At 37.4% G+C, this 26,695-nt stretch overlaps 3 protein-coding genes and 1 non-coding gene across 8 annotated transcripts in view; 3 read left to right on the plus strand and 1 right to left on the minus strand.

Moving 5' to 3' along the window:
* Yeti (yeti) overlaps positions 1 to 11,176 on the plus strand; it is a 124,551-nt gene extending 113,375 nt beyond the window's left edge. Inside the window, exons 1-3 of one of the 4 annotated variants that reach the window (XM_071776557.1) lie at positions 7,943 to 8,397; positions 8,827 to 9,189; positions 9,690 to 11,176. In XM_071776557.1, the coding sequence (XP_071632658.1) occupies positions 7,965 to 8,397; positions 8,827 to 9,189; positions 9,690 to 10,213 (1,320 nt within the window). In that variant the 5' untranslated portion in view covers positions 7,943 to 7,964 and the 3' untranslated portion in view covers positions 10,214 to 11,176. Of the gene's footprint in view, positions 1 to 7,942; positions 8,406 to 8,826; positions 9,190 to 9,689 lie in introns of those variants that run through there. The other 3 variants (XM_071776559.1, XM_071776561.1, XM_071776560.1) reach the window with 3 other exon arrangements.
* On the minus strand, positions 48 to 5,833 carry Hlh54f (basic helix-loop-helix domain-containing transcription factor HLH54F). The gene is made up of 4 exons (XM_071776564.1): positions 5,698 to 5,833; positions 4,160 to 4,472; positions 895 to 3,156; positions 48 to 295 (listed from the first exon to the last, which is right to left on the minus strand). The coding sequence occupies exons 2-3, from the start codon at positions 4,469 to 4,471 to the stop codon at positions 2,959 to 2,961; spliced, it is 510 nt and encodes a 169-aa protein (XP_071632665.1). The 5' UTR covers position 4,472; positions 5,698 to 5,833; the 3' UTR covers positions 48 to 295; positions 895 to 2,958.
* A 4,634-nt stretch (positions 11,177 to 15,810) lies between the features above and the next one.
* On the plus strand, positions 15,811 to 15,973 carry LOC139812487 (U1 spliceosomal RNA). Its single transcript, XR_011731880.1, has one exon. It is a non-coding gene; the product is annotated as a U1 spliceosomal RNA (small nuclear RNA).
* A 7,789-nt stretch (positions 15,974 to 23,762) lies between these two features.
* The window catches only part of P130cas (Serine_rich_CAS and FAT-like_CAS_C domain-containing protein p130CAS), a 60,980-nt gene continuing 58,047 nt past the window's right edge, over positions 23,763 to 26,695 (plus strand). For both annotated transcript variants that reach the window (XM_071775340.1, XM_071775341.1), the window contains exon 1: positions 23,763 to 24,280. In XM_071775340.1, coding sequence (XP_071631441.1) covers positions 24,236 to 24,280 — 45 coding nt within the window. In that variant the 5' untranslated portion in view covers positions 23,763 to 24,235. The remainder of the gene's footprint in view (positions 24,281 to 26,695) is intronic.

Below are 26,695 nucleotides of genomic sequence, written 5' to 3' on the forward strand. Positions count from 1 at the left end.
TACGTACATATACATACGGTAAACAGTATGTATGCACGTGCGCAGTTGCGATCGGCAAGAGGCGCGAAACGACCTCGCTTCCTGGAAACCCCGTCGCACGAAATCAGAAATCAATGCCCCGAAATCTCGAAGCTCGGAATCAGTCGCATTTCGCGTTCTCGAGCCGCCTTTCGTTGTCTCTTATTTTATTACCTTTCGATGGATGTTGAGTAGACTCCAATGTCGTTTTGATGAATAACCACCGGAAGATTCGCTGCGCGAGATGATCTTCTCGATATTCTGCATCACGAATTACCTTCCCAGCCAGAAATAATTAGTCAATGAATGATCGGTGTCGAATGCTGATTATTTTTTTACCTCGTTATAGTTATTTCTATGTTAATTGAGCAATTATGAATATTTCTATAAGATTTTTATTGTCTTTCGACCAATTCTGCATCAAGTTGATGTAAGAGCACAGTAAAATATAACTGTATTTGATGTAGAGAATTGACCAAAAGACAGTAACAAATTAAATAGAAATAATCATAATTGCGTAATTAACATAGAAATAACTATAATGAAGAAGTCGAAGGTGACAAAAATAATATTTGATATATAGCAACCATTCACTGATGCATCGATGTCAAATCGCCGTTAATTCGACAGGTCATTTCTGGATCCTTTATTGATAGATTTCCTGTTTTCGCGTTTATATGGAGCAATGAAAAAAAATCCAGCATTTTGCTCCGACATCAAACCACTACTAAATTCAAGAGTTCGCCGCGTGAGATGATTTTCACGATATTCTATAATTCCATGTCACGATGAATCACCTCTTTATCGATAGATTTTTTGTCTTCGCGTCTATACGAGCGAAGAAAAAAATTCCAGCATTTCTAGAGTCGTACTTACAATAATCGCTAAAGATGACTCAATCAATTTAGGGCCGATATCACAGTCTCCGATTAACGTGATCCTCCGATTAAACTCACTCTGCATCTCTTTCTAACTGTCCCCCTAGAAAGAGACGAAGAGTGAGTTTAATCGAAGGATCACGTTAATCGGAGACTGTGATATCGGAGTTTGAAAGATCAAACGTGACTCGGTTTTAGTCATACGGACTTTTTTCTGCATAAATTTTTCTGCAAAAAAATGCAATATATATCTTCACATATTTTTGCAAAATAAATTTATTCTCACAACCATGAACATATAGAATGACAAAAGGACTCGACCGTAAAAATAATATAAATCCATGCAAAACTGCAAGCGATTCATCTATACGATTCATATATTACTAAGACGGAATTTCGTTCTTATCTTAACGAGATTAATTTTTTGAATTACGTTGATTAAGCAGCTTTCATTCCTCTTATTGATACTAAACGTTTTCGAAGTCTCGAGCTCTTTTTTTTTAATTTAAATTTTCGATGATGAGCTTAACGATTTAATCTAATCCGAACTGATCTTCGATCGCTTTTGCCGTTGCAGGCAGCGGCCTTCGGTGTCTGTATACCTCGGACATATGGTGGCCGAAAATAGTGCGATGGAAATTTTTTAAGGGTAGTCGGAAAACGGCGAGAGAGAGAGGACCATCATCTCTCGTTTATAAATTTCCAAAGTCCCGTGTATGTTGTTGTAGCGACGTTAAGCGATACGTTTAGTGCCGGTCGATTTGTCGCCGTGTGGGATATATTATTTTAGTATTGGGTTTACACAAAAGGCCCTTCGCTCTGTTTATTTAACTTGAACTTCTTTATCCTTCTTACCTTACCGCGGACTTCCTCTCCGCTGTTCCGGATACCGCTCGGCGTTTCTCAAAAAGAGAGAGAGAGAGAGAGAGAGAGAGAGAGAGAGAGAGAGAGATGACGATCGTGTTTCTTTACAAAGTCATGTAGGTACTTACACCCGCGCGACATAAAATAATAACATAAAATAATCGAAATTAAATTGTAAAAATATTTTAAGTAGAAATGTTGAAGGAATTTTTTGTGGCTAACTTTCTATGTTTTATTAACTATTATTGATTTTTTAATATGTTGCATTGAAATGTGTTCTCTGCTAGCAATGTAATATATAAAAAATAACGAAATTATACCAATACATTAAAGGGAATGTTATTTGCTTATTATATATACGTTATTTTTATCGATCATCGTTTCGCGAGCAATAAATTATTAATAGCTGCATGGTTGCCTATCAACAGGTGCCTGACCATCGTCTTTTAATTTACCGTATCTCATCAGATATGAAGCATTACAGCAGTTCTTATATTCTCAAAAAGCTCTTTAAGATACTCTAAACTGAAGCATTACGATACCTACTTTTGAAATTAACATCCCCGACGATAAAGTTTGTCATTATAATTTTGTCGCACTCTGTATATCACATGTATAACGATCTAAGTATAATAATTGCATTAAATAATACAAAGAGAATTCTTGAAAATCTTAGAAACATTTTTATTGGACTAGTTAACATGCTTTGGTATCAATTATGATTACAATATCATGTGGTATTGCGGTAAGTGAGTACATGAGGCAAGGAAACAGTCTCTTCTCTCTCGCGAATATATAATATCCCTTCATGAAAGATGTCGGATCAAAATACCTCGAGAATGTTAGATTATTGAATTCTCAATACTCTTCTCTTCTTTATAAAATAAAGAAAAGATGATTATAAAGAATAGATTACAAAATAGATTGCAGAATAGATTTCTTTGATGTGCAAAAAACGCATGCAATCGTGACACGAATAGTACGTACTATTTCCTTGCCGCACAAAAGTGGAGATGCAATCGTAATTATACATTAAGATTAAATTAATAAATACTAGAGTAAGGCACTCTGGAATAAATAAGGCGTGAACGCACGACAGCCTCGTCGCCGTCGCTGTAACCCAGCTGGTGGTCGCTCTTCGTAGATATCGCTAGCTCGCTGTCAGTTAAGCTCTGATCGGATTGTCAGAATTTTTTTGTTAGTAATAAGAGAACTGTTGCTCCTGATTATGGCGCATGGTCGCGCCTTGATGACCCGAATGATGGAAGTTTTGGATATCATGAGTCGCTTGCTGGCCTCGATACTGATTACAGCTCGAAGATGTCGAGGAGGACACGTTGCAACTGTTGTTCATAAGCGTCGCTGCGTTGTTGCTCTGAATAGCGAATGGCCATGACTGTAATTCAAATCATTCTTGCCGCATTACTGAATCGAATTTAAATGGATTAGATTGCGACGTGTATTATGACCGTCTCGAGTATTATTAAAATTCGTTGGTCGCCGTTAAATCGATGTTATAACGTAGACATATATTTATATTATGTACTATTATGAGATCTCGTGTTTTTTTTTAGCTCAACTTGATTTTATTCGAATTCGTAGAAGCATTTTTACAGACAGAACATATTCTTTGATCATCGCGAGAGGAGGGCGACGAGAGGCCAACTATTTCGCGGCGGAAAACGGCATGCTTCTTCAAACAACGGAACTAACTTAGAATTAATGGTGGCAAAGGGTGGGTGGAAGGTTTTGGAGTGATTCGATCCACCTGGACAGACATAAACAGAGTGGATGACTGCGAAGACGGCGCTCGCGACTCCGAGTGGATCCACCTGGTCTCTGTGTTATTTTACGGAATCGTTATCAAGTCGAAAGTCTGATTGTAAAAGCGAGAAATAGGTCGGAAATAACTCTCTCATTTGGATTTCCGTTAAAATCAGATAAATAAAAAAGTCCCGTTTAATTCCACATTTCGTGGAATTTTTTGCTTGGTTATGTATCAAAGAATAATGAATGCAATGACTCTTTATGGAAAAATTTTGAAAGATACTCGACATTTAGATCTCTTTTCGTTAAATCTATCTATCTTTTCTATACTAATAACTTCCTAATTAATGATTTTAAGTAATTAAATTTGTCAGAGTGGCAATAAAGTAAAAAAATAAGTAAAAAAAAAAGTTAAAAAAAAATAAAAAATAAAAAGTAAGTAAGATACTAATTACTAAACATTTTTGCCTTATTATATAAAATTTTTCATTATTAATATGCATACTGATATGCATTAATATGCATGATTGTTCTTATTAATGTTTCTTAAAGTTAAACTAATTTCCTAAAAATCAGAAAAAAGAAAGCTTGCTCAAACTTTGATTAGTTTTAATTTTAATGGGGACACTTACCAAGGCCAGCGACAAAGATTTGGTGGTTTCAGGATGGGCTTCACCGTCATCTCGAAGCACTGATCGCAGATGAGCGATGTATGTTGCGGCCAGACGTAACGTATCAAGCTTGCTTAATTTTGAATCGGCAGGGATCCATGGCAAAGTTGTTTTTAATCTGCAAAATGCTTTGCTTAAAATTCTCATTCGCGCGCGTTCTCGGGCATTGGCAGCATTTCGTGGAGCGCGACTGTCCATGTCGTCCTTCATGTATTTCTCGTCAGAAGGATATTCGTCCAGCGACGATGTCGAGGCGCGGCGTTTTCGAGGCATCCTGTTGCATCAATAAACTATTGTTATTTAATTATTCGGTAATTACGCGAATTGAAAGGTAGATAATTATTACTTATTGCAGTAACAAAAATTTTTTTTTTAAATTGTTCATTTAATTAGAAAGAGAGAGAGAGAGAGAGCGTAGCTTTCTTTATTATATTAGAAACTTCTATTTTATTTATCTGAAAAATAGAAGTTATGGCCAAAAAATAATTATTTATTAAGTAGAGACTACTAAAATTGTTCTGTTTTATTGGAAAAATTTGAGAAACAGGCAAGGTGAAAATAATTAAACTTTTACAGCAAGGCATATTTTACGGCACATGATTAATTATTATGTTGACAAATAGGAAAAGCAATCAATGATTAAAACGATTAGTTTACTATCGCGTAACAACATAATAGAGAGTTCTTAAAATTGAATTATCACATAACCGAAGCTATGCGATTATCGAACGCAAAGCATTCTCTCTTTTCGCGTTATTTTATTTTTACACAGTCAAAAATAAAATTAATTGTTATTTACTTCAATTCTATTTATCTTTTTAGATATATTTCTAAAAGCTGGCTCATAATTTCTCTTTAATATTTTGCGCGTTTTATGTTGCAGAATCTGAATCTACTCAGGAAACTGAATTGCGAACTGATATTGTGTTTAGTGTTATACAAAGTTAAGAGAAAAAAGTGATTATTTAAAAATATTTTTTTTAAACGTCGATTTGAAATAAAAATGCAAATTATTATTTTTAGAAATAATCTTAATAATAACAATTAACAATTTAATAATCATTGTTTAAATTTGCACTTTGCACATACACAATTACAGATTTTTAAAGGCACAAGACTTCAGTTTATTTTCTTAACACACATCCGCAACAAGATATATTTATAATCACACGAAACTTCAGGTATAAAGGGACACAAGTGACAAAGTCCGAAATAACGAGCTGCCGCAAATCGCCATTTAATTTTTTAATTCATGATTATTAATTTAATTACATCAAGACAGAGATCGAAGATCGAAGGATAAAATTTCGCGGTATAACTTTGTGTAAAAAGAGTAGCATAAAAACTTTTCTCTCTCTCTCTCTCTCTCTTTCTCTCTCTCTCTCTCTCTCTCTCTCTCTCTCTCTCTCTCTCTTTAATGGCTACGTTTAGATCGTTGATCATCGTCGTTGTCACTTGCGTCCGAACGGCACAATTAATAATGCAACTTGCTCCGATACCTGTGATCGATTATTCCTTTTTTTATTCGCGATCACGCGAGTGTCCACCGACAGGTCACAGCAGATCGCGTCTGCGGCGTGCAACTAATTGTTAGTCAATGTTCTCGGAGCAGAAGCCGAAAGATTAACCGGGAGGAGCAACGCGAGGGATGGGAAGAGAATTAGACAGACAGAAGATGTTGTTCGTTGGAGGGACGCGGAGATTTGGGACGTCCCGAAAACCAGGCGGAGCTTTCGAACATCAGTCGCTGGTCTCATTCGCCTCATCTTGTTTTCCGAGATGCTGCTCGATCCAATCCGCGGGAACGCCCTGGCATTCGTAGCCACCTGGCACATCCTTCCTGGTTTTCTTCTCTTTCCCTCTTTCTCTCTTTCTCTGTCTCAATAGAAATGTAAGGGGGAAGAAACCAAGACCTGTATTAATATCTCGCATTAAATGCTACTTTAGATTTTGAAACATTGTTGCGTGAGTTTTTGACTTTTACATTAGTGGCGATCGTCCATTCAATCTATTGATTATAGCTTTGATTTCCATACAATTGCTGTAAAATAATATAAAAATATACCTGTTTGAATCTCTCTCTCTAGATGTTATACCAGTCGCTTTTAAATAGAATCGTACATTCCGATTGTGATTTAGATAACATATTAAAGATATCCTTAAATATTTGGTGAGTAATATTATAGATAGGATAATGGTGAGATATTTTACCAGATATGGAAGAACTTAATTTCTTATCGAGATTATCATTATTGTACTTCTTTAAGATAAACAATTTCTTCAGTATTATTTTATACCACTCGATTTAACAAAGAGAGAATGCTCTTCAGATATTCTCACATAACTATAATACGTGATACTCCGTACTTATAATTGTGTTAAATTCTGCATATGTATAATCTCATATTCTCTCGAGCTCAGAGGCTATATTTAACGATAGATTGAGATACATAATTGTTATTTAACCATCTGCTCGAGCTCACGTAGTTGCGTAATTGTTGGCGTATCAGATCATACTAACTTCTCTCGCCTACAATACTCACGGGAAATTGCGATGGAATTTAATTGGCGCGTTGATCGCTACTTAATATTGAATTAATGTATCCAACAATGACTTCGAATTATGCTCTACGACTATATTTCCTTGGCACACATACGCTCGTTTCCTCGATCTCTGCCCTCATCTATTCAGACTTTTGCTCCGAGAGGAAGGGTCGGCCGATCCATAATCCATCGCAAATCCCCGTCAACCGGCAGTCATCCGTTCTCGTCGAAATTAGGATTCGAAATGGATCCTGTAATATGAGGTTTGCGGTGGCCCCTGCTGATCCTGCTTAGGATACTGCGTTAGAAGGCGTTAAATTATTGCTCGACAAATTCATGAAAGATGCCCGGCAATCCGACACTCCCCGACCTTTTTCTCACCAACTAAGTGTCACCATTTAAGAGATTTGTAACAAATCGTGAATAAGAGCGGGGTACTTAACACCTAATACGAGAAAAAAATATTGTAGACAGATTTAATATCTTACAATTAGATTAATATTCTTTGATAGATATATAATATCGATTCCTTTTTTTTATGAAAATGTAAAAGATCTTTTTTTGTGGTAATTATAACATTTATTATATCTTTCATCGTTGAGAATAGTGGGCAAATAATTACAATTACGTTTGAAATGCAAACAGAATTTTGTTTTTAACCATAGACGGTCTATATTATAATTTGCATTAGAATCCAAAAGAGAATTCTACTTATAATTTTATATGTCGTACAATGCGAGAAATATTTGAGAAGAATGAAAGTGCATATATATATTTAAATATTTAAAAATACCCATACATAAAATATATATAGTTTTAAAAATACATAGAATGTATATTTAAATATACGTATATCAAAATACGCAGCATATAAAATCAATTTAAATTTTATCCTAAAGTTTGATGCGAACCACAGATGGTTGAAATTGAATTTTAAAGGAACAAAAGTAATTTTTTAAAAATCTATTAACATTTGACAACTTCGATGTCTCTAATTCTTTCACTTGATTAGAAAACATCGAAAAATATCGAACAAAAAAACCGACAAGAAATCTTTCTGTTGAATAAAAAATAAAATTTAATTCTAATCGCGATTAGAGGAAACTCGCCAAGTTCAATTCGCACGATCGACAGCGACGTAATCGCGCTAACTTCACGTCGTATTTCTCCGATTCGCTGTAAGATGGCGGCGGTTGTGCCCATAAATGCGAGGTGACGTGTGATGCGATACGTGCCTAGGCGCATTTGCGCGAGTCGAACGGAGTCGAATCGAGTCGAGTGTGTGTCGCGAGGTACCCGTGGCCCCTTTTTCCTCCGAGGTGTTCCTCGCGGATTTTTCGGCCCAGGCCGGTGCTCCACGCCCGGTGCGTGTACGCCGCGGGATCGATCCAGGCCCGCGCCGACGACGATTCATGTACGCGGCGACGAAAACGCCGGATCCGCCGCGGCCGCCGCGTCTCGATGTAACGACATTTCCGGAAGGCGAACCGACGTCCGCTCGCGGAATTTTTGGCACCGACGGCACGTCGTTCAAAAGAACGTGAGTCACGAAATCGCACTGATATCGCGTTCAGTTACGCCGGGAATCGGCCTGTTCCGTCTGGTTAAAGAGGTTAAGTTTCGCTACGTTGACGACGCAGCGGAGAAGCGTGGTGGTAATTCGGTAGAATTTTTTATATACGAAATTTCTTCTCGGACCTTTGTTCGAGTATTGAACAAAGGAATATCAGTATTAAAGTTAATAGTTCTTATTTGAAATATTGTAGTTTAATAGTGACTAAATTAATGTAAAATGCTTAATTTTTAGTTATTAATTGAACACTAATTACCTTTTATGGTATCTAGGATTCTAGGATAATTTTAAAATTATGAAATAAAAAGGGAAAAAATAAATCTTGCATATTAATACTTCATTTTGTCAAATATATTATTAATTTAACAAACGAATGTAGAAGCAATCACGTTTGTAAATTTTGCAAGAAAATATAATTTATAACATTCTTTCTCATAATAAAAATGTATGTCGAGTTATGAATATATGACATATTTTTAAATTGATACATACTTTTATCATCTTTTTCTAGGTATCTCCTATACTAATCTCAATTTAAGCATGTCAGAAGAACATCAATTGCCTTCTGATTCGGATGAAGACGACGAAGATTATGTTCCTGATGGCGCTGATTGTGATCCAGTATCCGAAGTAGAGTCGGAAGGCGAAATTGAGAGTGGCCCAGAAGACGAAAATGATGAGAACAAAAGAGATACTGGACGGAAGAGAGGTACAAAGAGATCTAAAGGTCGAAAGAGTAAAAAGGCAAACCACAGAAGAACCTTAGAAGAAGGAAGTAAAGAGGAAGAAGAATGTAAAGAGAAGAAAGAGCTCACTGAGGAAGAAGAGAAAAAGAGAGCGGACTCTCTTTGGGCTGATTTCATGAAGGATACAGGTAAAACTTGTGCAAAATATTAATGTAATTGAACATGGAATATTACATATTATATAGGCTACGGTCAATGTGACGCTACAAATGCTTTGGAGCGTTCTTCTTCTTCTCTTTCTTTCTTCATTGAAAGAAAAGAGAAGAGGAATGCTTCGAAGCATTTGTAGCGTCACGTTGACCGCAGCCATTGTTACATAATACATAATGAATATTTTTTAATAGTAAATAGCACTCTAAATAGTACATGTGAAATAATACTTGAAAATTCGTTTATCTTCAGAAAGAACAAAATACAATATGATATATCTACAATGTTATAATATAATTTCTATAATTATGTCTGTAATGTTTGTAATATGATTTCTGAAGATGCATTTAAATATATTTTTGAGCTTAATACTATTATATTAGAAAACAGTTGATAGGAATGCTAATCCTATGTAAAACAAGGTAATATAATATTTAAAGAGATTCAAACTTGTAATACACATGCATATTTTTTACAGCTGTTGGTAAATCAAAGCCACAGAATTCAATCAATTCAATCAATAAGTCCAAAGAGAGATCGCCACCGATTCAAAAGCCAAAAGTCCAAGAAAAGGTTAAGATAACTAAAGTTTTTGAATTTGCTGGTGAAGAAGTAAAGGTCGAGAAGGAAGTATCGGTTGATTCTGCGGAAGCCAGATTATCGCTTTCCGCGGCCGAAAATTCCGTCGCGAAACCACAGGAATCCACATCTCCCGCGGCCAAAGAACGAGGCGGACGAGGCGGCACTAAGCGCGTCGGATTAGGCGGCATTTCTTCGGTTCTGGGACAGATCGGAAAAAAGGCCAAAATTAGTACGTTAGAAAAATCTAAATTAGATTGGGACAACTTCAAGAAACAAGAGAACATTGAGGAAGAACTTAATACTCATAACAAAGGCAAGGACGGATATCTAGAGCGGCAAGATTTTCTACAGAGAGCGGATCTACGGCAATTTGAAATCGAGAAACAATTACGGAATTCTGGCAGACGTAGTACACGGTGAATTCGCATTTTCTCGTTTATACGCGTCACTTCCTTCGAGATAGGACGCCGAGATAATAATATCGCGGCAGGAGATATTTACTCGCAGACTTGCCAAACTCGAGCGCTTGCTGCACACGTTTAGCCTAATTTATTCGCGCTACATTTTGAGTAATACGCGAAGGGAGCGTTGCCTCGTTCGACTCGACAATGTGCCGACTACGCTAGCGATCGATGGTTTCTTTGAAGAGGGACCGATCATTCCAGTGTTTTGAGACTCATTTCTCATGCGTACGTAATAATAATAGCTTAAGTTACTCTCAGCGAGCCTTTGTCTCGGCCTGATGACCGCACAGAACTTCGCATCGAAGCAGATTGTTCGAAGCTTTTGACGCTTCTCGGAAAAATTGTGCCCATCTATAGTATATGTCCACAAAATATTTTTTTATTTCATTTCAATGAGACGATACGTTTGCATGTGTAGTATGAATATATATACGCAGACATTCTAATAATAACGATTAGAAAGTTACGAGTGAGTACGAAAGAATATGTGTTTTAGGTAACATAACAAAATGGTAAAATAATGACATTGATTGACCTCATTCATGACCACTGCCTATGGCACTGTATGTGGAATATTATATTTATAAATGGACCTCCGTAATAGATAATCTAGATTATGTTGAAGCAGGTTGCGGCGATTTTTGTATATCATCTATGTCTTGAATTGTTAGTATAATAAGATAGTACAACACATAAAATACAGACATTGTTACTTTCATGTAATGTATTGTATTAGATAGCAATATCAACATAATACATACATAAGTATACTCAATATCCAATATTAACAATCCTCGATTCAGCTCAGGTTCCTCGATATACCGAATTTGAGATACATTTAGTGTAACTCCACACAAGGACTGCTTTACATTTGTGAATTCTTTAGTAATATTACCGAATAAATTGTCGAAAAGAGAAATGGTATTTGATATTTTCAAAACATTAAAACGGTTGATATTTTTAAAATATCAAAACTTGCGATTAGTCCACAAGCGCAATATAGAACCCGAAAATAATATTTAAAAAAATTATTGTATATATAATTTTTCTCTTCTTTTTAAATATTTTATTTTATGCACGTATATAAATATATGACAATATTACAATTTGGAAAACAATCAGGCGAATAATGGTAAAGCTGCTTTAACAATCCATTTTCTTAACCATTTCTTTTTTTAAATTATTCTACAGAAATATTCATATTTCTAATAATATTCTATATTAAAGTTATAAACTTGTAGAATTATTAGACGAATAAAATTCAGATGATTTTATACAACATTGCTTGGAAAGCGTAGATACAGATACAAACATTTTAGAACGTTTTAAACCATTCGGAATATCAATCCATCCGAAGCTACTAAATTATTGTCTTGTCACCAATCTAATTACGCGAGCACTAAATCTGCCAATACCTCTGCGAGCAGTATTTAACCCTCTGATAATTACGCTCCGTTCTTCACTGCAAATTTCGATAATCAAGTAGAAGTCGTTAATGAAACGTTATCTCTTATATAAGAAATATGAATGTGCTAACTTTAGTTTTGCTGGCGATAATTCGCGCGAGTGTTTGAGCGCAGGTTTCCCCTCGCTGGTCGATGGGCCTGCAATACATTTATCCACTTGTGTGTCATTCTTTAATGCGTTTCTGCGTGTCACTCGTTTCGTCTCTTCTTGTCCGTCCTGTAAAAAAAGTTGATGATTCGCAGAAGCGTAACGTTCCATCTTGATACTTTTATGTGTTACTCTTTTTTACTCTTTACATATCGAGCTTATTTAATAATATATTTCCCGACAAAATAAAATTTACTTTATTAACTTTTTATCTCCAATTTAAAAAAAGGAGCTCGTATTTATCGAAAGAAAGAATAAGTGTCAATGTGCGACAAAACGTCATTTGGAATTTAATGTAATGCGGTTATTATATTGTTATTATATTATCGTAGATTAACTTTAACAGAGTAGCATTCGCGATGCGAAGGCATCTCGTGAGACGACGTGCATTTGCAAGCTCTTAGCTCATCCGAGCCGCGACCTCGCACACAGACGCAAAGCGTCGCGAAACAGTCGTGCCTCGGTCGAGCGCTTTCTCTTTTCGAAGCCTTTTTACGTCGGCGACGCGATCTTCTCCTCCGCCTCTTGCTCCTCTCCGCAGGCGTGCTCTGCAGCAGATTTTCGTGTCCGTGCGAATTTCCGGCCCGAGTACCGCGACGCTCTGCCAAAAATTCACGGGTGAACAATGCGAATCCTCCGACACGTCGGGCCTGAGGAATCTTTTTTTTAACACGCTTTCCCGTCACCTTCGTGACAGGTACATATTTGCTTCCTCCGATCCCGAGAACCGCCGGAAACTTGTCTGAACGTGTTGGGTCCTGTGCTCGTCGTGCTGCAAACAATTCAAATAAATGCGATGAAGCCTCGTATTTTGACTTGTCGGCAACGTAGACGCGTTCAAAATTCTTTAGTTTGACTCCTTTATGCAGAGTGATGAATGTATAAGTCGCTGAGCTTAGAATAATCCTTTTCTGCACGCTGATATTTTTAAAAATGTTCGCATATTTCGTTTCTGTTACTCTTGCCTCTTTATTATCCTGAATATTAATACTGCCTAACGGTATCAGATATTAATGCATAGCAGGTACTAAATGTACCAGGATACTCGGCATCTAATATCGTGTGCTGTTATTTTAGTCTAGAAAGGAATCTGGTTGAGTCAGTTAAAGCCGGTACGAAAGACGCAAGATTCTCCCAGGTACGCGGGGAAAGCAAGGTCGAAATTATAAAGAAAGAAGGTTTTGCAATGTCATTGAGTATTGAATTTATCATCCGGTGTCTCTCACCGCAACTTTCCTGACGAGTATGTCGAAGTTGAACTTTCGGAGGTTGACCGCGACGACTGGCACTTCTTGCTGAAAATAATTTTTAATTGATTAAAGTAAAGTTTTTCTGAAACGATTTACTCTACATTTTTTTTACATCGATATTTATCCATTAAATATTTGTCACAAAGAGAACATGTGCTAGCTAAAATTTTATAATTTACTGCAGAAGAATCTTTATATAATTAATTTTTTTTTTTTCCGAAAAATATTAATTATATTAATATTATATAATTTAATGAAAAATATTTTGTTGATACAAGGCGTGAATTATTTAGTACTTCTTGCAATTCCTCGACTCGTTAAACGACGTTCTCGAATTTTTTGAGCCATCTCTGGAACGCCTTGACTTCGTACGTTTCTGCTTTCTTTTATTTCGCGACGCGGTAGAATTGTCCGAAGAACTTGGACGTGACGTTGATGGCGGTCTCGGGTCTTTCTCTTTGTTCTTGTATTTGTGACCGCTATCGACGGTAAAGAAAATACTTTCGAGGTACGCGCGAAGTTAAACTGTGTACACGCCGCAGCCTTATCGTAAAACGCGGCATTTCATGAAGATCCTGTGCCCGGTGACGCGGCATTTCGTAAAGAATCCGATTGCGACTTGTCGGCTTTTCACGAACTGACTGGAGGATCCTTCGCGAGATGCTGCGATTCGTGACAAGCTTACAAGAGAGAGACGTGTTCCCGCAGGGATGACTGATCCGCACAGTCATTTGGGTTTAGCGAACCCATGGGCCCGAGCTCAATACGCGGCGAACAGTTATTACATTTACATATTACATTTTATATATTACACATTTTTCATCCATATACAAGAATTTTTGCGAGAGATAATGCAATATAAACATTTGAGAAAAAATGAAGATGCGACCTACTTCAAAAATAAAGAGAAAAATAAAAATAAAAGCTAGAATTATATTAGATGAAGCAGGATAAAACGAAAAAACTGAAGCTTATATTTTATTTATGTTCTAATTTTTTAAAAAGAGATAAATATATATGTATGACACAAATAAAATTTCGAACGCAATATCATATAATAATTATAAGCAATTTCATAATCATGTATAGTATCTTGTATTAACGCTGTTTCTTATTCGTAACTTATATATAGTTTCTTTCCTTACGTCAGACTCTTTTTATTTCCAATGCACTTTGGATTGCGGCATTGTCTCGGCATTTCCGATTCATCCGGCTAAAACTCGCATTTTTCTCAATCGATAACCTGCTGTGATTTTCAAGAATGCTAAAATAAATAAGACTGTATAGCTAAGATAAATAAGACTGTATAGATGTAATGACATTATTTGATTTATGAAATATGTTACCGGTACAATACTGCATATTTTTCAAGCATTTTTTATCTTTTCACATTAGGAACAAAATTGATTAAATATGACAGCCTCTTTATTTTCGTTTCTGCGAGGTTATACACATTTTACAGCTTTCTTTAATCGCGATCGAGAGAAACTTATTCGATTTTCGTACCAAATTAAATTTTAACCTGCATGCATGGCACAAAAAGCGCACATTTTCGATCGTTGCATCTTTGCGCCTAACTTCAACTAAAGATGTCAAAAAAAAAAAAAAAAAAAAAAATGAATGAAAAACTTTTATCAAACGCTTTAATTTTTTTTTCTTCCATATCTTTATAATTTTACATGCTGTTTCTTATAACGACGAAAATTTCTTATTATGATTGCATTAGTCAATCTGGTAATAATAATTGCTATTCAGCTACAAGAATAGTTTTAGCCTTTCGAGGAAATGGACGAGGCGCTGCTCAGTTTTGCAGGGAAGCTCGCGGTTACGCTCGCGATGAGTATATCGAACGCATCCTCGCCCGCGCGCGTTGCAACCGGCAGTATCGACGCCAGACTGGCGGCCGTTAGTCCGCGGCCTTGCCATCGGCGATTTATTCACCGGTCGGAATACCGAGAAGATTTCTTCCTTCGGCACATTGCGTTTATTCTGGATCGCGTGAACGCTCTATTCTCGCCCTTTCGAAACTCTCCAATTAATCCACGTCATCGTCTCTTCCTCAGACTTTTCCTTTTCCTTGTTGTGAAACAAAAATGCAAATTATATTGTTTTATAAATAAAATTTATATAATAATATTTTAATATCATTTTTATAACAAAAATATAAATATAAATAATTTAGAAAATTTTATTTATATATATATATATATATATATATATATATATATATATATATAATATATATATATATATAATAAATAAATATATATATATATGTGTGTATACATATATATATATATAATTAAAATATTATTACACAAGTAAAATCTATATAATAATATTGTAGTAATATATATACATATACATATAAATATGTATATATATATATTATATATTTTTTTATACATTTTATATCATATATAAATTATACACAATATTTTTATAATATATTTGTACGGTTTTAACCCCTTTTAATGCTCCCTTTGGTCAATTCCGTAAAAACTCCTGCGCAAGACCTGTTACTGTTACCATTCACGTGTTTCCACTCTGTTGGACCATCCCCTCCGTAGCTGTGCCGGGACCAGATGGTTCGAATGTTTCACGCTACGTGGCGCACGCAAACCAGTTTATCTCGTGTTTAAAATTCAACACCGAACCTTATAAGAGGACTCGAACGACGGCGAGAAGCATACTTACCTGGCGTAGAGGTTACCGTGATCATGAAGGCGGTTCCTCCAGGGCGAGGCTCTTCCATTGCACTACGGTTAGGGCTGACCCTTGCGAATATCCCTAATGTGGATATCTCGGACGTATAATTTTTGGTAGTCGGGACTGCGTTCGCGCTATCCCGGAATAATATAATTACAAAAATAATACTCTTGTTCTCTTGTACTGAACTAGTGCAGCGAAAACGAACAAGCCTTAATATATATCTTCGATCAAAACAGTCTAAACTTAGACTTATCTACAAGTCATGATTAGGTTTCAGAGTATTCAGTATATTCTGACTCTCAATGGTACGTAAGATAGAACAGAGCCAGAATTTACGTGTTATAAAATATATAAAGTTTTACAAGATTCTCAAAAACTTTTGAGGTGACTATTTTTAGATTGAACAATGATACAGAGATGTGTAAAATGGGTGCCTATTTGAAATAAATAATGCAAAATAGCTGGAATCTTTCCATTTAAAAACGCAATATACAAAATTCTTTTTAAACACCCATTTAAAATAGGAAATGGAAAATATATTTTTAACTTGATGTTTTTAAATAAAAGTGATTTTTTAAATATTTATATTGTTATATTTACTTATATTTAAACTCTTATTTTTTATTATTTATCCATCCGGATAAATGGTATTTTTCTCTCTAACTGATAACAGTGTTTCACTTATTATTATTGCTTATTATTTATATTTATATTTACTTATTACTTTTTATTGTTATTTTTGATACTTAAATTCTTATTCCTTTTAATATAAACTTAAATTACAAAAATTGAATTACATAAACATTCACATATGGGATTACAAAAAAATGTATTTTAAATGCAAAATACAAAATAGGCATTTTACATTTAAATGCATGTATTTCAAATAATGCACATGTCTGACAATAAAGATGATCAACAGTTTAGAATCGAGCTTCTTCATTACGAAACATTTCTTCATAGATGCTTATTATTTACTTTCGAAAGGTTCAGTCAGGCGTCAGGCTCGCAACTGCGTCGCGCGAACGCGAGCAAAACAAAACGTTACAGGCGTCAAGGTTTAAATTTAAACTCGCTTTATATCCCTCGTAATTCCCGCAGGATGTTCTTTGTACGAAGTACACAAGTTCGCGACGACGCGAACGCGAGCGTGGATACAGCCCGTGAAAATTCTCCGGCTATTTTAAGCGGTATACGGGAGCCGAGAGGAAGACGATAAGGGCGGAGAGACGCGCTGCGATTTGCACGCGAACGCACGGCATTGGCGGCTGGGATAATAAATCTTAATTGAACGCAATTTTCCAATTAACGATCGAGCAAATCGGATTTAACTCGAGCGTCGTGAGCGCCGAGTGATAATTGACATCTCCGTACGCAGGTGTATATGCGTAACAGAATGCTTTGCTGCGAGTCTGAACTGAATTAGCCCACGGTGCACAATTCCATTTCCCGTCTTCTCGAGGTAGCTAACGCTCAGCTTAACCCTCAGCTATCGTAATATTCCAATTATACAGGCTGTCAGGTCCGCGTAATATTTATTTTTTCATTGGCTACGCGGTAATTCTAAGAGCGAGCAGATATGGCAATCATTCTTAATTAAGTTTGATAGGGAAAAAAGTGCAAATGCACGCAATAATGCATGGAACAAGAACATGTGTTTAATTATCGAGTCTTTTTTTCCTATGTTAACAAAAAAAATATTATCTACTACATCTTTCGCATTAAAGTGAGTGATAAATCACTTTGTGACGCGAGTACAAGGTCCGACGAAACTTTTGCGGTTTATATAGGAAGTCTTACGCGAGCGTAAGATTTATTAATAGCATCTTGACAGATCGTCATAATTGTTGGCGATGAAAAAAAACCGAGACGTCTTCTCCTCTTGATAGAAGTTTCCGCTCCGTCCTGGCAGACGGTAGACTCGTCGTTTTACGGGCAAAGTGGATCGTCGATTCCTCCTTCGGCTCGCATTTGCATAATTGGAAATATTTCATTTTCCCCTCTCGCGGGGTACATAAGTGCAGTCGAGGACTGCGCGGGATGAGGATAATTGATGCTCCAGTGGCTGCGTTCCTCTGGGCATCGCGATTCCTGGCTCGCGTTTAGCTCTCGCGAATTCGCGCAAGGCAGACGACTGGCACTCTCGCGAAGCGCTCGGGGATCTGTCCTCATCGGTGCCGATCATTCACGCGGCGTAGAAATTCCCTCCGCGAATTGTCTGGCTAGGATATAGAGGCGTCCGGGCGAGATGAAGGATCGACCCCGACGCGATCGTTCGTCACTCCGCGACGGATAATTTCAATCGGAAGCGCTGACGCACGAATTCTGTGTACAATGGACTGCGTATATATACGGTATATTGTGTTCTAATATGACGAACTCGAAATTCTATGGGGCGAATTACGCAAATTATTTAACCCTAACGTAATATTAATGTAACGGAGTTAATGATTTTTTTTAGTAAATAAAATTTTTCCCTGTCTAACAGACTGACTATCCGTTTTCCAAATTAATCGCGATAGATTGTTTGGAAGTTAATTTCCCCTGGGAGAATTGCGGATATCAGGTAAATCGCGAAATTGTATCCACACATTTGGGAATGTCGGCCCGCGTTTAAATTAATCCTATACGTATTCGCCTCGACGTTAATTTCGGAAATCGATATATGCTTCGTTTATATACGCCGACGATGCTCGCCGAGGCTCTGCAGCGGGCATTGACTGGTCCATTCACCGTTGTGCCGGACAAAAAGAGATTGATCCACTCAAAAATGCGGAGGGGCACTCGTGCCTAAAAGCACTTGTAACTCGGTATGCGGCTCAATTACACGAAAGAAACGTGGCGCAAATTAATGGGAAGCGAAGCGCGGAGCGATCGGGATCGAGGGGGGAAAAAAAAATGAGACACGAGAATGAAACGATGTCGTTGAACTTCCTTTCTGGGGTATATTTTTGTCGACAAATTGATTGTATCGGATAAAACGTCCGAGAGAACGCGATGCAGATAACGTAAAAGCCGATTTATCCCGTTTGAAGTAAAATATTTTTAAATAAGAGTTTCCCATTTCCGCTTTTTCTTTCGAGGATTTATTCGAAAGAAATCGATTTCCCAAAGGCTATTAACGCGAAACGTTCTTTTATTATTCAGAGTTATACTTTATGCACTGAGATAATAAGTAAGTCGTCAGTCTCGATGAAGCAGCGCTTTGTGCGCAATGTGTTATGTCAATATTTGGACACTTTGTTAGTCCGACGATGGAGTTGCAAGCGCTCTTTAGCATCGCATACATTCCAACAGAATGAGTCATGTCAACAGATACACTTTGTATTACATTGAAGAGTGATGTGTACTTTCGTAAACTATAAGTACATTATTAATTTTCTGATTCTTATAATTTTAGACAGATTATTTATATACATAATGTTTGAAACTTTTTTCACGATATGTACATTAGATAAATACTTGTATGTCATTAAGATATTTGGTATAATTATTATAACTAAATAACTTTGTTTTATTTTATTAGATTTCGAATTATATTAACTGTGCATAAATTTAAGATCGTAGGGGACAATTGACTGATGAATTTGACTGAATTAAATTTTGAATTAAATTATAACTCGAAAACTCGTGAAAATGCCGAGTCGTGAATTTTCGATGTCGCGACGCGGCGACTTCTAATTGCGTTTACGTAAGGAAAAGCGATATTATACTCTCGCCTCGACCGCGACGTCGGGCAACGACCTCCGACATTGACCGAGGTCATTTCAGCTCCGCGCGGCAAAGCGAAGCTCATCCGCGCGACGCGTCGTTTTTCAAAGACCGCGCGTTTGCTTTCTTTTTCCTCACACTCGTCCACCAAACCCGTCCTCGCACCCTTCGTGAAAACGATCCCTCGCCGTCTAAGAGTTTCCCTTCTGCGGAAAAACATGCGGCAGGAAGATTCTCGGTTTCTTTACTCCCTCGCTTCGGGCCCCTCCTTCGTCTTCTGTCTTCCTCCGTCGGGAACGACCATGTTTTATGGATGCACTTCAGGATCTCTCACGACGCCATCGCTCCCTGAATATTTATTCGTTTATTTATTTGATCCAAATTGCCAGAAGCCTGCTGGTGTAGCATGATATTCTTACCAGTCATTCGTAAGAATTTATTTCTTTCTATTTATTTGTATAACTATTGCTCGCACGTGTAAGTAAAATCTATTACAACGTGTAGCATTTTCAAAAACAATGCATAGACAGTGAAACATTCATTTTTATTTTCTTTAGAAACATGTCTTTCCATTTATCACAATAACAACGAAACTACTCGCTGCACAGCAACGAAATCAATCTTACTGTTTATCCATTGACTGTAATTCGCAATCACTACGACGAATGGATAATGCAAATGACAGACCGATTTAGAATCACTCATCTGTGGAAGTCGACTGTGAATTATTCCGGAAGCTGAGCGTTCGACGATGCGAATAAAAGGTTGATCTTGCTGGCAGAGCGCAGGATGTAGGTCGTAGAAAGTTGCGCGCGAGGAAAGTAGCTCGCGATTTTAATTTAAGCCATTGGTTTATGCATGTGAGTTAGGACGGTAAAGGGCAACTCTCCATGGATTTTCGGAATGAAAATTTTAACTGAAATTCGGGAAAAATCGGTTTCCATAAAATGAGACAAATATAAAATAAAAGATGAAACGATCTAAAAATAAAAAATTTACGTTTGCGTATATATAAATTTAAGTAAATAATATATAGCGCGGAGTATGGAAATTGCTCGAGATAAAAATAATATCATGCAGTAAAAATAGTTTATTAACGCATTTGCATATATCTAAAATTTTTATTAAGGATATAGTTATCTTCAGATAGAACATATATCATGCATATAAAATTTCTCTGGTCTCTCTAACCTGCATATATATAATAATATATCGAGATTGATAAGCATATAATAAGTACCTCGTAACTATAGCGTTTCTACGAAAAGGCATATCGCTAAGAGATTATTAGGTGTGCTACCTTTCAGATGCAAATATTCTTATCAGATAAGAGAGAGTGAAAAGAGAATGCACTCTAAGGAGAAAAACGCGTTCCCATTGCATCGGCATTTGTAAAGCCGCAAAATTTATTGCAAAGTTGCAATAAATATTAACGTAAACATTGACTCAATAGACGACGTTTTATGAATCGGCGCTATTCACGTTTAGCTTTAATTTTAAACGATCAATGAATTTCAACAATTTCCAATAAATGTGGAATGTCAACGAAGTTAAGCTGAAAGAGAGAGAGAGAGAGACTAATATGGCATCGGTATTTATATTGCGGTCTTATATTGCGTCACTGAATTCGTACATTTCGTCGTCGGTGGAAAGCAGCAGCGACTCATCCCGGTAAGAAACATCCCGAAGTCGTCATCTGGCATTGGCATTAATTGAGATTCATTCACTGTGACTCATGTCTCGTGTGGTGATGTAGCCAGTTTACTTATCACTTTAAACAGGTGTGGCGTGTGGAAATTCCGTTCCGCTGTTAGTCAATTTTTAACGCCTTTATCCAAAATTTGCCTGCTTTTAGTAATTTTAACCTGTGGTTTACCAGTATTACTGTCGTTAAACGATATGCTACGCTATTTATGTTGTACAATGTTTTATTTAATATTTATATTGAAAATTGCACGATATTACAACGGCTAACGCCATTTAATAATAATATAATAATTTAATAATAATATAATGTAACTTGTATAAGCAAAATATACATTTAATGAATAAATTATCGCCATCAAAGTAAACAATTTTGAATTTTTAATATAATTAATTTAACGTAGTAATTTACGTGACACTCTATAATGTAACACACATTTACTTTAATTTTACAATGTGTTTCCCGCTGGCATCACGAAATACATTTTGCATACAAACAAACATTTTGTCACACAGACATTTAAATTAATCCTGCTATTTAACACTCTTAACGATTATCAGTAATTGCAGAATTTAAATCGTATTTAAAATTCAATACGTTAATTAACGCATGCGATATCCTGCGTGAGAATTTACAGAAGTGACAACACGCGTCACGATCTGTCGTCCGGTGTTCTCATAAAATTTTCCGAACTGTTCGACGGACATAAATTGCCCATCGCGATGGTGCGAGACACATTATCGTTATTCCCGCCTTATGTTTCTGGCATTTCCAGGCATTCTGTGAAGACGGCGTGGAAAAGAGAATAATATAATGGGCCATGGTCCTTGGAGGGACCGGTTGACGTAACCGGTCCACACTATTTTTAACCGCGTACGTCCTTTTGTTTCACTTTTTTCTGGCGCTCCCGTCTTTATTTCCATCTTTGCACACTCTCGCCTTCCTACGCACATCCATGTAAATAAAGAGAAACGTTCTACTTTTCTCTTTTCTTTCTTTGTAGTTTGAAAAGGCAGATAATACATATATATGTATATCAATGCTTTTAATCTATATTATAAGTAGAATGTTATATATATAAAATTATACACCGCGTCCATAAATTTTTTAAAAAAGAAAATTTAAAAAACCTTTAAGGGTTTATTAACGTAGAAAAGAAAACAAAAGCTATTTTCAAGAATTTGAGGTATTTTCCTCTAACCATGTCAATGGACACGCGTATATGGACATTGCTGTGAACTTGTAGTATAGACGCTTGAAAAAACATTCTCGCACGCATATGTTGATCAAAAATAGCCGGCATGTTTGATTCAAAAACATTTGATCAGGAATTTCGGACATGAGCAGCGCAATGCAAACAGCCGACCGAAAAATGTGGGCAAGAAGGTCGATAAATCCAAGAACATTGCATGTGTTAAGCACAGTTAGAAATACAGTTTTACCTCGGCGGGATCGGGAGAGAAAGGAATTTGTCATTTACCAGGCAGCTTTAGGTACAACCATTACCTGCGCGGCAACCGTTACACGAATACAAACGAGAGCGTCACGTACAGAGAGTCAATTTGCAAAGAAAACGCGTGGAATTTTGTACCTGCATATAATCGCAAAACCAAACGTGAGAAACTGATTTTACTCGAAAATATAACGGACCCGAAGAATATTCAAAACATACTTCGTTCAAGATATGTTTCATTGCAGGAAATCGCATCAATCGTGGCTACAGCATCCCGCTGTATCGTCATCTCTATCGATAGTTCATTGCTCATTGATGTCCATTTCTAGTATTTCTATCAATGTACTGTAGATTAACTTTAATCTCCGTTTAACTTACTTTTTATCCGTTTTTAGTTCAAAAAATTAGAAAAAAAGTCAATTAAATCGAGATTAAAGTCGATCTACATTAGAAATGGACATAAGATTCTAAAAATTCTTAGAGCCTTGGAACAGAATTGATGTAAAAGTGCACAGAATAAAAGAAGTACCCAAATTAAAACTTATATTCTCAAATTAACTATTCATTGTTTCGTATATATGCAACAATCTATAATTCTTATAAAAGTTTCAACTTTTTGTTTTAACTTTTCTTTCTTGGATGAACTATACATGTAAAATATGTACCTTCAAGCAAATTTTCTTCGTTTAACGCAATATAATCTTATTTAAAGATATTTTCAAATCAAAATTCAAAAACATTCTTTTTTTCTGTGTATCGCGCATATACTGTGCAACTTTTTCAATCTGCCACAAGCCCACTTAGTCTATAATTCGTGTTAGATTATTCAAGACTTCTGCACGATTTCGTACGCCACGCGTTCGGCCTTTAAATAATAAATCACAACAGCTTCAAATAATAAATATGAAAAAAAGGAAGAGAGGAAGAAACATTTCCGAAACGCCGCGTTGGCGCGTACGCGAGGGGGATGACAGCCGCTCGGGCGTCTCCGGCCGGCGTTCGGCCGCGCTCGGCGTCACTCGGCGGCGCTCGGCTCGCGCAGCTACACCGCCCGGACGGGCCGGAACCGTCAGTCCCGCGCACACTCTCCAAGTGTGAGCATACGTTTCGCGTCTCGCCATCTCCCCAGCGCTTCTCTACGCTTACCACCGGGAAAGAATTCACCCCGGATCCCCGACCGCCGCCGCGACGCGCACGTTGTCTCGAAGCGTCGGCGTAACGGTCGCGAGTTTCGGCGAGTGCCGCGAGTGAATTCGGCGACGTCGGTACAGTGGCGAAAACTCAACGAACGCCAGAGAGAAAGGGCGGCGAAAGCGAGAAAGGGAGATAGAGACAGAGAGAGAGAGTGAGTGAGAGAGACGAGGACAGTCGGATTGCGGCTCGTGATCGATCTCCACAGTGTGTACTACCGTCAAGGTGTTTTCTTTCCGCGGCCCCCCGTCGCCGATCTCTATTATGTCACCGGCCGCGCGTGCCGGTGGACCGCTCTGATTCGAGGAACTCGCCAAGGCACGCAAGAACGCCCGCCGCACGATGCTGCCGCAGACACCTGACATCATCCCGACTACGCTGAACCAGGTAAGTGGTGGCGGTGGCGGTGGCGGTGGCGGCCTGGCGGCGGCGATGCGTTTCGGCGTTCCGGAGGCTGCCGGTTGCCGGTCTCTCGCCGCGATTGGAGAGCCGGTGGAATATTTCGTTGGGTTCAAATCTCCGCGAGGCGACGGATGTGTTTCGCCGAAAAGTCCGTTCCACGTTTCCCCGCGATGATTTTCGCGTTTTCGCGCGAATCATGAGTTATTCTCGCGACCGTGTGTATCTCTGTGTTATCTCCGGTGGAGAGGCGGGGTCTCTTCGACGGCGTCATGGAGCACGTCCCTTATTCGGCGTTTCGAAAATGAATCGCGCTGGAACGCGCGATATTTGAAGGGAAGTTCGCTTCTCGCCCCGGGCCCCGGAGCGCCACGTACATATGTCTCGTTAATCTTTTATGGCGAAGGTCACTGAAAATTATTATTTCATTCCGTTGAAACTCACGCGCCTCCGCTCCGTTCCATGCTTTTCCCCGTGTCAGTAATAAAAGGTCCTGAACAATAATACGGGGTAATGTCGTAATGTTTACTCTTAAGTGCGCAGCTTTAATGCAAAGCGGCTTTTCGATGCTCCGTGTACTCTCTTTTATGCAAATGTTAAGGTAATCCTAAAGCCGTGATCCTAACCGGTTTTTTTCTTAGCACTAATGTTTTAATTGGCTTTATAGAAATGCAAAATTCTTGTCTAGAATTAAAGTACGCATCAAAATCTAGGTCATGGTGGTCGAATTTATATCGAAAACGAAAAAAAATTATATTTTTTGTTATACGTGACGACCACCACATATAAATTCGACCACCATGACCTAAATTTTGATGCGTACTTTAATTCTAGACAAGAATTTTGCATTTCTATAAAGCCAATTAAAAGATTAGTGCTAAGAAAAAAACTAAAAAAAACCGGTTAGGATCACGGCTTTAGGATCACCTTAAATATTAAATTATAAAATTTAAACCAGTGCCAGTTGAGTTAAGTAAGATTTTGTTATTTTTAACTGTCATGTACGTGTCGAATTTATTATTTTAGACGCAGTATTGTTTTAACTTTATTGGTTTAAAGTTAAATTAACATTGTTTTTAGTTAATTAATGACACATTGAGCAGGAGCAGTGACAACTTATAGGAATGGAAAAATGACTCAAATTTTGAGTATACAGGTCGCCACTGCTCTTACTCGATACGTTGTTAATTTAACTAAACCAATGGAGTTTTAATAAATTTTGACACACATGGTAGTTAAAAATAGCAAAATGTTACTTAACGCAAGACATTGGTTTAAATTTCATCCATTAATATTTAACAATATTCTTTCCCTTCCGGATGGGAAGGCCCAGAAGGTCATTATTTATTTAAAAAATACTCGGAATGCTATACGAAAAAACATTTGAGCGTTAAAGAGGTGATCTCGGAGCAGAAAATAACGTAATAATTTGCTTCTGTGTTTACGATAACGAGAATCGAACTCGCCGGAAGCGAACCGGTTCGAAAGCCTGGCTCCGATTTTCCAGAGTTATTCTGAAGTTTATTTCGCGTTTGGGTTTTGCAACGGGAACCCGGAAAAAAAGAGACGTTTAACGGTATGTAGCGTGTGGGAGGAGGCTGCCCGAATTCAGCCCGATTTTTCGCGGCCGAATTATTTCGCGTCGTTTCCGTTTCGTCGCAGTCGCGCGCGCGATTATTAATCCCGCGTATACACGGACGGCGTTTATAAAGCTCCGTTATACACAGGCGGACGTTCCGCGCGGCAGAAATTGATTAGCCTTGGTATCCTGGTCGCGGCTCGGCGGCATCCGGACGAGGCGATCGTCTTAAGATCGTTCTGGGATCGCGGACCGGATCGCGGCGAAGAAATAATATCCGATGTATAGCGCGAATGATATTCGCGCGAAATGTAAATCAAGTCGGAAAGCGCGTCTGAACTCTCGTTGCAGCAGATAGCATCTCCATTTTGGTTGTTTCGGAAATTTTAATTAAAACTTTGCCCGTTTACTTCATCCTCGCCGCGAGAAAGTTCCGCGCAGTCTCGCGACTTTAATTCTAGAATGGTTTTCAGTCAACGATAATATTGTTGTGATGCGTCTCAAGAGACGCCGCGGTAGGTATCTCGGAGCAAAAATTTGTGTTTCCTTTAATACGAATTCTCTGAGAACTTTATCTTGATTATGTAATTATATATCATAAGTTTGCAGTACTGTATAAAATTTCGTAAAGAAGAAAAAGTATCTGATAAAGTACTAAGAAATTCAAAGTTGTTTAAAGCTATTTCTAGTTTAATATATTTTGATAAAAAAACAAATCTTTTATTTATAGAGATTGAAGTAAGTTTCTCGACAATTAACATATATAACGAATTGATAAGCTTCTTGAAACACTTACACTTGCCTCTTATCTTATAAAAGTCTTA

Source organism: Temnothorax longispinosus, chromosome 4, assembly GCF_030848805.1.
Source record: "Temnothorax longispinosus isolate EJ_2023e chromosome 4, Tlon_JGU_v1, whole genome shotgun sequence".
NCBI classification, from domain to species: Eukaryota; Metazoa; Arthropoda; class Insecta; order Hymenoptera; family Formicidae; genus Temnothorax; species Temnothorax longispinosus.

Excerpts from the sequence above, each read along its gene's own strand:
- Hlh54f (XM_071776564.1), bottom strand. The coding sequence starts at position 4,471 with ATGCCTCGAAAACGCCGCGCCTCGACATCGTCGCTGGACGAATATCCT. Across the intron at positions 3,157-4,159 it reads AATCTTTGTCGCTGGCCTTG|TCATGGCCATTCGCTATTCA; the intron begins GTAAGTGTCCCC and ends TTTGAATTACAG.